The sequence below is a fragment of the Convolutriloba macropyga genome, chromosome 8 (genome assembly GCF_964194025.1).
Source record: "Convolutriloba macropyga chromosome 8, txConMacr16.3, whole genome shotgun sequence".
Classification (NCBI taxonomy): domain Eukaryota; kingdom Metazoa; phylum Xenacoelomorpha; order Acoela; family Convolutidae; genus Convolutriloba; species Convolutriloba macropyga.
The window spans coordinates 13,378,246-13,390,736 of record NC_134475.1 but is presented as its reverse complement, the minus strand read 5'-3'; the positions used below and the strand labels follow the sequence as shown (position 1 = coordinate 13,390,736).

Here is a 12,491-nt window from a genome sequence, read left to right as displayed (position 1 = left end):
ACTCAAATTTAAGAATCAGAAAACCACTATAATTACAGTTCTAATCACTGCAATTAAAACAAAAAACGGCACATACTTCTCCCTTGTTCTGCATATGCTAGACAACATGATTTAAAACTAATTCAAAAATTAAAATCATAGAAAAGACAAGCAGCAGAAAAATGTTCAAAGGCAAAAAATCGTTTAAATTAACAATAAGGCCGGAAGGAAGTTGCAGTAGATAGTATTAAGTAGAGCTTTTGGAAAAAGCTGGCTAGCAAACTCTCAGTACTGCCTTGTGTTGAATGAAATCAATTGCAAACAAAGAAATGACGAAAATCTAAGAAAATGCTGAAATCATTCAATTTTTTAACAACTAAAACAACCAAAAATAAATGTGCCATAAAAAGCTGCCAGGACAAAACTAAAATGATACTAACTAGAATGATAAGAACATGTACACAATATGAAGAACACCGTAATAAAAACACATTCTTGATTTTTGAAAGTCAAAAATAAAAAACAAAATTCAAGAAAAACGAATACATTTCATTGTTCAGCATTAGAGACATAGAAAAGATAACTAGTCGTCCAATATAAAGATCTATCCTCCTGAAGTGAACAAAAAAATAAGAAAAACCACATATCAAACATACGAAACATTAAATATTTTACAGAAAAAGGTCAAAAAACTTTTAATACTGCTTTCATGAAAAATGGAAGCTGAAAAAATCAATATACCAAAAATAAAAATAGGTACCAGGACAAAGCTAGAACGATACTAACTAGAATTTTAAGAATATGGGCACAATGTAAGGAACACCGTAACAAAAAGGCATTCTTGTTTTTTAAAAAGTTAAAAATCAAATTAAAAAATCAAGAAAAACAAATACAGTTCACTGCTCAACATTCGAGACCTAGAAAAGATAACTAGTCATCCGATACAAAAATCTATCCTCCTGAAGAGAACAAAAAAATAGGAAAAAGCAGAACTCAAAAATATAAAACATTGAAACAATTTGCAAAAAAAAATTATCAAAAAACTTTTAAGACTGCATTTACGAAAAAGCTTCAACTGTTTTTCAAAAACTGAACTCCAAAAAATGATTGAATTTTTATTGAAACGCAATTAAGGTCCCTCATGTAGCACAAAAAGACTATTTCTAGTAATTACAATCAAAATACAAACAAAAAACTGACAAAAATCGGGAAAAAACTACCAAAATCGGATTAGCATATGTACAATTTTATAAAACAAAAATACACCGAGGTAGAGAGAGGCGTTAAGTATATGAATTATCAAAGGGAAGTTGCCAAATGAACTGATTTTTGACAAAAAGACGGTTAAAAGATCTAAGAATGAAGAAATTAATAGAAAAAAGTCAAAAATTAACTAAAAAATCAAAAAATATGTGCCAATTTTCAAATTGAAACCCATATTCAGGCTCTGCAAAACACTGTGGCATCAATCTCCGATGTTGGCATTTCAATATAGTATCGAAAAAAAATTATTTCTACAAAAAACCAATTTACAAGCAAAAAAAATTGGCCACTTAGACGAAAAAACGGCTAAAAACGGTTATCTATATATGCCATTCAGTCAAAAACTACTTTTCAAAGTCAAAAAGTCATTCACTAAACGCAGCGCATGATCAAAAAACTTCTCTCGCTTAGCGAAAATTTGTTCACCAAGACAGCTTTTCTCACTTTCGCTTTTAGGTCAAAATGCCGCGTGAACAAATCTACTTCCTGTAAAAAAAAAAAAAACCGAGAGAAAACCAATACTCCTCTTCGAGTCGTAAAAAACCAAGAGCACCGCAATATAGCTACGCTCAGCTTACAGCTTCGCAGCTATAAAAATGAAGAGCATTCTATCTATAAAATGGTGCTTTTTATGATTAATTTTCTAGCTCAAAACGACCCAGCCCTGTCTTGGAAAAATGCTGCAAAGTCATCACTGATTTATGATAAGCTAAAATATAAATAGGTAATCAACGGAAATGAATGCCAGTCAACTTCATTCACAGTAATAGCAATTTTCGATCTTCACATATGCGCTGACATAATTATTTAGGTTGCTGTTCTCGTAGCTGCGTAACAGACTGTCTTCGGCGGGTAAAGTGGGATTTGGATTTGTCTTTCTCAAGTGGTCTTTTAGTCTCATTTTAAACAATTTTATGTAAGTAGTATTGGTGATATTAGTTAAGTATGGCAACCTTTCTCCAGCTATGGCGTGGTAGGTGACACGAGGTAACCGATATTAATTAAGTTCTAATCTGGCTATGGTAGAATAGACTTACCGAGTGTTTTAGAAGGACGTGAGCTATTTCGTGTGCGAGGATGAATGCAAGTTGATGTTCATTCTGCACGAACTCATTGACCATGCCAGAGAAGACAAAGATATGTCCATTCTACTGAAACAGATACACACAACATATTCACTAGCTAATTAATTCATACCCGATTCATTTAACCCCATACCATTTAACACCTCCATCATTTAAACCCTATATCATTTCATCACGCCAATTTGCAGTCCACACTAAAGGCATGTTTTGTCATAATTGAGTGGATAACTTAATGTTGTTGTTGCCTTCGGTCAGAGAGTGTCCTCTTTGGAGTCGGTTATTTCGAGGAAGTTCGCAGCTTCGATTGGGGCTTCACAGAGGGATAGTGGTGTCAGAGTTGACTTCTTTTTACTTACAGTTAAAGAGATGTGTTTTATGGGGTTCGATATTACAATTTGGGCAGCAGTCGTAGTTGACTGTGCCAATTCGTTTTGCGTACGAGCTGAGATAGGGTGAGTAGCCACTTCGCAGTTGCGCAAGAGTACGTCTGGTGCGTCTAGGGAGCAGGGTATCTTTGGTACTTATCTCAGGTGGTTTTTCATCAAGCACTTTGTTTGTTTCGCGTTCGTCAAGGTAGTCCTTGACTTCATTTGTATGGATTTGTTTTAGCATCTCCTAATAGCGGGTTTTCGATGATATTTCGTCATCTGAGTCTGGTTCGCGAAGGGCCTCTATGTATCGTTCGTAACGGCTCTTTAATGTTTGTTTCATGTTGCGTGGGAGTGGGACTTGCTTTAGAAGTCGGTTTCCTGGATGTCTGGGGATGTGGTTCACGAGTTGTTGCTGTACGCATCGCATTGGAGTATGCCTGCGGACTGGCAGGACCTGACATTCATCATGTAGGTGTCGGATTGCTGTCATATTTACGAAGCCAGTGGCGACTCGTGGGGCGATGTTTTGGACCCTTTGCAATTCCTCGATGTGAGTATTCGCAGCAACTGGATTCCATACAGGGCATGCATATTCTAGGACTGGCCTGACAAAAGCTTTATAGCTGTTCACGATTGTCTCTTTCTGCTGTCCCCAGATAGTTCCGCTCAGTCCTTTGAGTATGTTAGCACGATTCCGTGCTTAGTTGCTGGCAGCAGAGATAAGCGCGCCCCAGTTTAATTCATTGTCGAAGGTTACGCCGAGGATCGTTGGATTTTTATTTAATTCAAGTGTTGTGTTGATCTTGATTGATGGTTTCTGTTTGAAGTCTTTGTTCCATGGCGAGAAAAGAGTCGTTGAGCATTTTCCTAGAGATCCCTCCAGGTCTCGTTGCTGGAGGAATGTACAGAGCGACTCTAAGTAAATTGATATGTCATTGGATATGGATGGATAACTTAATCCCATATTAGTTTGTTATAGCTTCATATCAAGTCCCACGGATCGCTGACTCATGGCCCGCCAGACATGGCCAAATGATTAGATTGCCAATTTAATAGTTCTCATTATATAAAATAAAAACGAGGTGAAATAATAGAGGGGTTAAATGAGAAGATCGAAAAAGCGGGATACCCAATAGAGCTGCTTGTATTCTCTTCAAAAGAAAATCGATACTCATTTCTATGACATCAAACGATTAAAACACTATTAAAACTAGAGGGTTCGTGCTAGCCTCGACACAAGAAAAAAACGTTTCACCATTCCTCTGAAACTTATGAAAAAAATTCACTTCTTTTGAGACCATATCTTTTATTGGTTTGACACAAAATTCATTATCCACGAACAAATCGCATAGCAACAGCTGTAAATTTCAGCAGCACAATATTCTCCCAATTTCTTCAATTAAATTCTATATTTTGTTCAACCCATCATCGTCAACCATTCTCGTAACAATTGAAAATAAAACTTTAGAAGCTCAACTCAATCGAGTTTTTCTATGGTCAAAACTTTGTTTTGCTAAAACAATTACTTTGAAAGCGCTGTTTTTCGGGACGCAGATCGACTTCAGTATTTTTTTTCTGAGAAAGCAGAAATGGCTTCAACTTATCGTAGTTGTAGTGTCGTACATTAGTATGCCGTATTGTATTAAGAATTTTTTCATATAAGTTGAAAGAAAACAATAGATTTTCTTTAGTAACAATTATCCTTAGTTTCATCACATCTGAAGTACAGCTACTGGCTTTACGAAGTAACTCAACAAGGTGGAAGTCAGGTGTTAACCTTTTTATCAAGATGAATACCAACATATTTTTACAGATATGCTTTCACTGATTTCCACTCCACAAACATTCAGTTGTCTATGTCACCCTTTCTTTTCAAATGAAACCAATTTTCAAATGAAACCAATGACGTCATTTGATAACTCCAGTTCTTTATATTCATTTATATTGATATGTCCAGTTGACCTTCTAAAAGCTTGAGACGTCCGTATAGGGCGGTATTCGCCGAAATTCTGATAGCCCAATCACGATTTTTTTTATATCGGATTTGTCGTGAAAGCTCTCTTGAAGCCTATATATTTCACAGCTGTAGATTCTATTCTTTTATATTGTTACTTCCAACATCAACACCATCTCCCTTAAGAGATACTTTTCCGTTAAAAGGGGGTTTACTGATATTCTCTCAATATAATCAAAATACTCAATTCATCAAAATACTTCTTTAGTTTAAGAGCGACTTTCTTCGACTATTTTTGCATCCTCAATTTCTTAATTGTTTGTGCAGAAAATCGCATCATTGCCTGCAGTCATTATAAAGATCAGCCCACATATCCTCGGTATAGGTATGATCAAATTTCACACATTGTTCGCTATTGGCGAGGAAGGAATCTTTCATCAGTTATTTTCTCTAATTTCCTCCGAAGTTTTTACAAAAATTTTTTTGAATATCGTTGAAAATATATGCTGCCACGTTTGCCAATTAGAAATTAGTTTGATCATGAAATATGAGTTTCAATGCGTTAGTACTCACAGGAAGCACAAATGCGTTGGGCTCTTTGGAGTGGACGACAGTCAGTTGCCAGTTGATATTCTGCACTGACTCCAGGTCACGATTGGCACGCAATATTTTAGCAGCAGTCGTCTCTATCAGCTAAAAGACAAATGGCAATAAATTAACGCAATCAAACCAATAACACATTTTCTAGCCCTCATCCTCTCTGTCCCCCTTACAAATTTTATGCTGATATATCATATGCACCGAGGGCGCAAAGTTTAAACTTATATGCCCAGCACTAAGCTACTGCAGAATACGATAGTCCCCACCTCTTAATAGGCTGGCTATAAATACCATTTCCAGTGCACTCACACATGATTTAATTGGTTAACACATTGAAATTTCGTTCATTTTGGAATATCAACTTGACATAACACTGGTAGGTTTTCGATCCAGGTGATGATTAACAGTTTCAAACAATTCCAAGAGTAGATTTTTTGGCACAAAAAGCAATATCTGCTCGAAGCATTCTCTTATAAAGTGGTAGCTGGTGAATATTCATCAAATCTGACCTTGTGAATTGAAGAGTTGGTGGGAAAAATGTGTCCATTACTCTTTTCAAGCACCTAAACCAACAAAATATCTTAAATCAGGATCCAGAACAAAGGTAAATTAAAACTTTTGCATTTGAAAGTTTTGGTAAATTCTAAAGCAAAAATCTGTTGCTCCTAACGCGTTGATATCATAATGGCCAAATGGTAGAACTGTTACAAGCAACCATGAAAAAATCTTCCAGGGTTTCTATGTTGAAAAAAATCGATCAATCAGAAAGGGTCAAACGTCCACAAGTGCCGAAACATGTCACAAAATGCGAAAAATTGTTTTTTACTAAAAGGTTATGAAAATAATATTAAGATACGTTTCTAACAGCAAGAACAGAAGTCTTGAAAATTTTTGAAAAAAAAATTACAAGGGTTAAAATTGGCAGTATTAACACATTTAGGTCAAATCTTTCGAAAAATTGCAATCTGAACTTAACTTAACAAGAATTTGAACTGTTCCAGGAGACAAAATGAACAAACTAGCCAAAACGGTTTTCACGGATGAAATCGTATGAAAAACCGAAAAAAACACACGGATCTTCATCCGCGTGTATAGCATTGAAAACTAATTGTATGAACATTTTTTTTTCACAAAGTGCGACACACTAGTAGAAAACTCTCGACTAATTCAAAGTGAACTAACCACTCTATTAAAAATATCATTCTATAGTAAAGAAGTTCCTGACATTTATTTGCATAGTACGTAAGCTTTTCTGCAATTGTAATTGATTCCAAAAAACAAAATAGCTGGCAGATAGCAAAAAATAGCAGCGATAGCTCCAAAGATCTGAAATCTCAAAAAGATGAAAACAGACCGATAAAAAACTTTCCTTCCATTAATTACTCAGATATCACATTTTGATTACAAATATGTAAAACTTAGAGATGCTTATAATAGCTGCTATTATATTACCTTCAATTAGAGTGACTCGCATTCAGTTGATTTTAGCTGATTGAATTGAAGCAAGGAAAAATCACTTTAAAAATGAGGCAAGTATAAATAAAACAATGATAACAGAAATCAATGGTTCAAAACTTATGTTGCCAAAAACGTCAAAAATTGTTAAAATAGCAAGAAACAAAATGTAATTGAAAATTAAAACAAGTAACACACAAAGCACTGAATTATCAAAAGCACAAAACTAGACTCCCTGACGATGAACAGAAAGCATTTTTCTATTAAATCAAGTAAAAAAAAACAAAAAAACTTTTCATTTTTTCCCTTTGACGCTTTCTTTTTCAAAAAAAAAAACTAATAACCACCATCTTTACGTTATATTTTGACCTTGAGTGACCTTCAGCTGCCCTTTAACTGTACTTAATGACCTTGAGCCCAACTTTGGATCTTGTTTTAAGCTTTTTTCCACTTTATTTTGTTCAAGGGAGGCGGGCGCAAAACATTGGACAAAACGGCCCAAATCGGATTAGTAAGTGTATAATTCTTTGAAAACAAAAACACCTCACGTCGAAAACAGAGGTATTCGTAGCATGAACTATCAAATGGAGTTGACCATGTACACTGATTACAAAAGTTCCCGTCAAATACGTTCAAAAAAATTAACGAAGGGAACAGTCAACTAAAAAAAAATGAGAAATGAGCCGATTTTGCAGCTGAAACACATTTTTAGGCCCTCAGCAATACCATAATGTCAACTCTAGAGAGTTATAAAATGATGAAACGTCAATCAAGAATATTTAAAAAAACGAACAGCACGGAAAAAAATGAGCCAAATGAAAGAAAAATGGCTACAGGCGGTTATCTATAAGCAACGTTCTCTCAAATCTACTTTTCAAAGTCTACCTTATTTTTTTTGTTATTGTTCGAAAAATATTGTGTAACAGTAAAACAACAATTAATAATTTTGTTTTTGTTTATTTTGTCGTTTGTTGTCTCTTGCAGTTTTATTAATGGTAGATCTCATGGGCGCTATAATGCGTCTAGGTATTAATTGATTCATTTAGTTTTTTAGTTTGTATCAATCGTTTTTAATCAAACATATATCTCTTCATTTGGTAGGCAAAAGGTCAAAAATGTGGATGAGCGAGGTCGCAACATTATATGCGAGCGCACATTACCGAGCCACCTTGTATAAATTTAGAAAAAAAAATTAGCCAAAAAGTCAGATCAAACAATTCAACAGCCCTACTATCTTAGGTCTTAAAACCCTTTACACTATGGTTAAAAAATTTAACACATTTTCAGCAAAATTTGATGAAATTTTGAGCAATAAGTATGTTGGTCAGCAATGAAAAAAAAAATTCAACGTGCCTCTTTTTCGGCTAATTGTGCAACTTGTTGCATTTGGCTATCAGATACAGACAGGTGACGCTTTCTTCCTGTGAACAAAACCCTATCTCTACTCCTCAAAGCTGAGAAAGCCATAAATGTCCCCGAAACACCCACAATGATTCCGAAGGCCCTCCACAAACTCCGTTTGTATTTCTGCTGCTCATGTTCTGGTAGAGATTTCAGTTTCCGTCTCACAAAGCGACCAGTTACAGCTGCTAAAATTCTACCGCTGAAGTTGATGATTGGACCCAACATTGGGTTGACAACTGTTCGTTTGGCATTGTATGAAATTGTGGGTTTTCGCAAAACAATTGACTTGCCATGCCGGCTAGAGTTTCTCAGAAACGACTGTATCATATTTACATACCTGTAATTGGATCAAAAAATTTATTTTATCTTAGCAAAAACAAAGATTTGCCAGAAGTACTTGAATGCTGGTAAATATCATAATGCAAATGCTGAGTGTAAACAGCGGATCGTTTTTTTTACTACCAATATGACACCAATTGTTTAATTACACCCCGAAATTTCAAAGTAACCTTTGGTTTGAATACCTGTACAGGAATACTTGATACAGGAAGTTCTAACTTGTAATGCGATCTGTATTTACCTCTAAGACAAAACTTATTGTGAAAAACGGCAATTCAGTTTCTTCTTGTCAGGTGTGCTCAATTCCCAAACTTTAAAATCGCACATTGAACAATTTGCTTTTTCTTGATCGCTTGATTGCCCTTAACTTAGACAATAGTCATGCCCCGAGTTAATACCCCTCCGCTGTCGGCCTGAACACAGACTTGTAGTGAAAGTAACTATTGAAAACTGAATTAGTTCAACTCAAAAATGTTATTGCACTCAATCTGAATAAAACATTGTGACTAAAATGAGCTCAGCTATGAAATAGAAATCAAAATAATTCGAAGTTCCTCATCAATCATAAAAAAGAAAATAAAATAATTCAAAGTTCCTCGAAATCATCAAGACTATTAGAGGTAGCAGCAGGTCGACTGGTTAATTCCGGTTCATTTGAGTATTCATATTTGCGTTTTATAATCTGACTGATTCGTAACGCTCTCACAATTCTTTTCCAATTACCGACAGCCCTCGATTCTCTCACTTTCGATTCAGCCTCCCGTTTCTTTTCCTGCCAACACTCACGAAGCAATTGCTCATTTTCAGCACAAACAACAAACCCTTCCAAAACAGGTCTTGCATGACAACCGCTGAAATCCCAGCCCCGCATCGCCGATACACAATCAACGTCCAACTCCTTGGCAACTTTGTCCAGACCAGGTAGATCTAAGAAGACAGAACCAGGAGGTAACATGTGCATTTTGAACAACTCTACGTTTCCATAATGGTTGCGGGGAATGCGACCGTCAATGACTGGTGGCGCCTTGTACAATTCGACTTGCCAGCCGCCATAGAGACCTACCATCTCAACCTCTTGACCTTCTCTTTCAAGTTTCCTGAGTTTAAATTTGGAAATAAGAGGTTTCACAAACTTCACAGCTTCCTCTCCTTTCTTCACGCTCATTCCTTCTTTCATCCATGTCTGTTCTGTGTGGCAAATGTTAACACATTTCCTGGAAAACACTGGCTCGCTTCTAACATAACCTAAAACAGGTGCAGTTTTCGGGTGTAGTACTTCGAACTTGAGCAGATGTCGTTCCAACACATACAGAGGGTGGTCTTTCAGCTCAGCGACAGTTCCTGGAATCGGCATGTGCGCCATTTGATCTCGAATTTGCACATCCTCTTTTGCTTCAAAATTTTTGTCTAAGGGGGCAAAAATTTGACAAAATGATTCGTACCAAGATTTGCCCTCAGCTTTTCCGATCCATTCAACACGTGTTTTCTGGTTCACAGATCCCCAGCGTAACGCATAACGCTTGGTGACATCTTTCATTCGGTTGTAATTATCAAAAGCAAACACATACGAAACAGGTTTCCAGGCCTGTTTTTCAATCACATAGGATTTGTTGTAGATTTTATCAACAGGTGATACGCAAACCCAATGAGCTTCCTTTTTCAGATAAACTTCCACCCAAAAATTTACCCCCGAATCTTGTATTTCTTCAGCTTCCGAGTCCGAATGACTCGAATAATCTTTTTCATTTTTCTGCTTAGCAATTTTCCCTTTATCGCCTTTTGCGTTTGATGACTTTTTGAGACCTTTAGCGCCCTTCTTTCCAACTTTAACGATATTCTCGTTGAAATATGATGAAGTTGTTTCCTGGGAAAGTTTCAAATCCGAGCTGATCAAATTATTGGGGTTGTAGTTTTCAGTTTGCATTAGAAGCGCTCGTATATCATCTTCAGTATTATTTTGTTGAATCATAGGAGCTGCAGCTACATTCTCGGAATCGCCCGTTGAATCCAGATCGCTAGAGTCATCAAGTGGTTCTTTCTTGTCCACTCCATTTTCTATTTTTATTCCTGTATTTACTTGATTGTCCTCCAGTTTATCAGCTTGAATTTTCTTCGCCTTTTCACGTTCTGCTAAAATTTTGTCTGCCAACTTTTTTTCGTGTTCCGTCATTTCGCCCAATTTTTTCACAGCAGGGAGACGAGTCAAGTTCCAAACTAGGCGACACTGAAAGCCTAAACTCCTCAGAGCGCATACGAAGACCATCACATACTCAGTGTAAAACTCACATTGCTTTGACTCAATACATTTAGCAAGGGACTCAATAGTAACTTGTTTATTACCAAAACTATTATCCTTGAAACTAAACTTTTTTCCAAACCACGAGTCAAAGTTTTTAACTGATTCAACATTCCAGGAATTTTTTGACTTTGACAAATGCTCGCTAGGTATTAAGCTATATAATAAAGACTGCAACAAGGGCGAGTTGCAAATGTCATTTCGGTATCGCCCGGCTGCACAGCAACACATTAAATAAGCTTTGTGAACCCCGATCTGCTGCCACTTGCGGTGTTTTCTGTAAATTTGACCCACCCAGTTCATAAATGCCTCGTTCTTGTCTTTCTCAATGACTATAGTCACATCCTGTTGTGAACTTTGCATTTGTGAGAATTTTTTCATCAGGTCAGTTTTATTGTTCACACCTGGTATTTCTTCCCATTCATCATCAGAATTTGAATCATCACCTGCAACAGCTGATGTCTTTGTCTTTTTCGACTTCGCTTTCCCCGTTTTCTTATTTTTAGCGTTATCTTGATCCTTACTATAATTCTGTTTATTACCGGCTCCAGTTTTCGAAGACCTAGGAGCACTGTTTGAGTTAATTTCACCAGATACACTTTTAACTTTCACTTTTTGCTCGCTTTTCTTTTTCTTCTTTGGCAAATATTCCGTTTCACTATCCAGGCTCGACTCATTCAACATATCAACGTCAGCTTCTCTTTTTATGACAACTTTCTCTTTTTCTTCATAGTCGGAGTCAGAAAAATACTCTGATTTGATTTGTTTTTCTTCCAATTTTGCCGATTTTTCGATATTTTTGGCTGCACTAATTTTACTTTTTCGCGACACTCTTTCGCTTGATTGAATTTCATCTTCAGTTCTTTCAATTGCTTCAACTTTTTTAATTTTTATGTTTTCAATTCTACCACCAGTTTGTGGGTTTTTTCCACTCTTATTAGACTGAGGTTCCTCACTAGATTCTATTTCGCCTCTTTTAGCCCTCTTGTTTCTGATTTTAACAACTTTTGATTTGGTTTCGGTGTCGTTTTCTGATTCTTCAACTTTAACTTCTTCCTTCACAAACTCAGAACTTTTCCTTTTTGCTTTTCCCGTCTTCTTCTGTTGTGAAACATCGTCTTTCGATTGTTTTAAATCCCCAATTTGCTTGGTTTTATTATTTTCCTCAAAACGATCAACCTTATCTCCTGTTTCGTTATCTTCTGCAACATTTTCTATTTTTATTTTGGAAGCTATTTCAGTAGTGGCTTTGAACTTTTCTTCTGATTTAGAAACCTCCAAATTTTGGTTTGTTTCTACAGCTTCGTCAGAATCTTTAAAACCAGTTTTACTTCTCGTTTTTCTAACTTTTGCTTGTGGCATTTTTCCAGAGCTGTTCACTCGTCGTTTGAGATCTTTGCCGATAGAATTGCAGCTGTTTGAAATTTCTCTCAGGACAGAAAGACCAATTTGTGTATCCGATTTGCTATCATTGGATGCTGCATTATACGTTGATCTAGTTCTCATCAAGATCTGAAAACATCTTCTATTTTCAATCCTATATTTGTACATTGCTCGAAATACTTGCACCAAATCACTGAAGTCAGACACTTTCACCACAACCCTGCTGAATAAAGAGTTCAAAATCTTGCAAGATAACACATATAGCTCCTCCATTGATCCTGCAAAAATTAATTTCCTCTTGCAAGAGTTCTATATTTCTTATTACCTGGCTGAATGAAGATGGCAGACGAGCTAAAATTGAC

The 12,491-nt window shown here is 36.1% G+C and overlaps 2 protein-coding genes across 2 annotated transcripts in view; both read right to left on the bottom strand.

The window, feature by feature from the left end:
• Positions 1 to 8,462, bottom strand: part of LOC142343950 (metalloendopeptidase OMA1, mitochondrial-like) — a 28,459-nt gene extending 19,997 nt beyond the window's left edge. The window contains exons 1-4 of the mRNA XM_075395358.1: positions 8,061 to 8,462; positions 5,762 to 5,815; positions 5,226 to 5,345; positions 2,280 to 2,390 (exon numbers count right to left, since the gene is read on the bottom strand). Coding sequence (XP_075251473.1) covers positions 2,280 to 2,390; positions 5,226 to 5,345; positions 5,762 to 5,815; positions 8,061 to 8,438 — 663 coding nt within the window. The 5' untranslated portion in view covers positions 8,439 to 8,462. The remainder of the gene's footprint in view (positions 1 to 2,279; positions 2,391 to 5,225; positions 5,346 to 5,761; positions 5,816 to 8,060) is intronic.
• Positions 8,463 to 8,905: 443 nt separating this feature from the next.
• Positions 8,906 to 12,279, bottom strand: LOC142344485 (DNA repair protein complementing XP-C cells-like). The gene has a single exon (XM_075396149.1). It carries the CDS (start codon positions 12,250 to 12,252, stop codon positions 9,037 to 9,039), a length of 3,216 nt encoding a protein of 1,071 aa, XP_075252264.1. The 5' UTR covers positions 12,253 to 12,279; the 3' UTR covers positions 8,906 to 9,036.
• Positions 12,280 to 12,491: the final 212 nt, after the last annotated feature.

What these genes read in the sequence shown, in the direction of transcription:
- LOC142344485 (XM_075396149.1), bottom strand. Translation starts at nt 12,252, where the DNA reads ATGAGAACTAGATCAACGTATAATGCAGCATCCAATGATAGCAAATCG.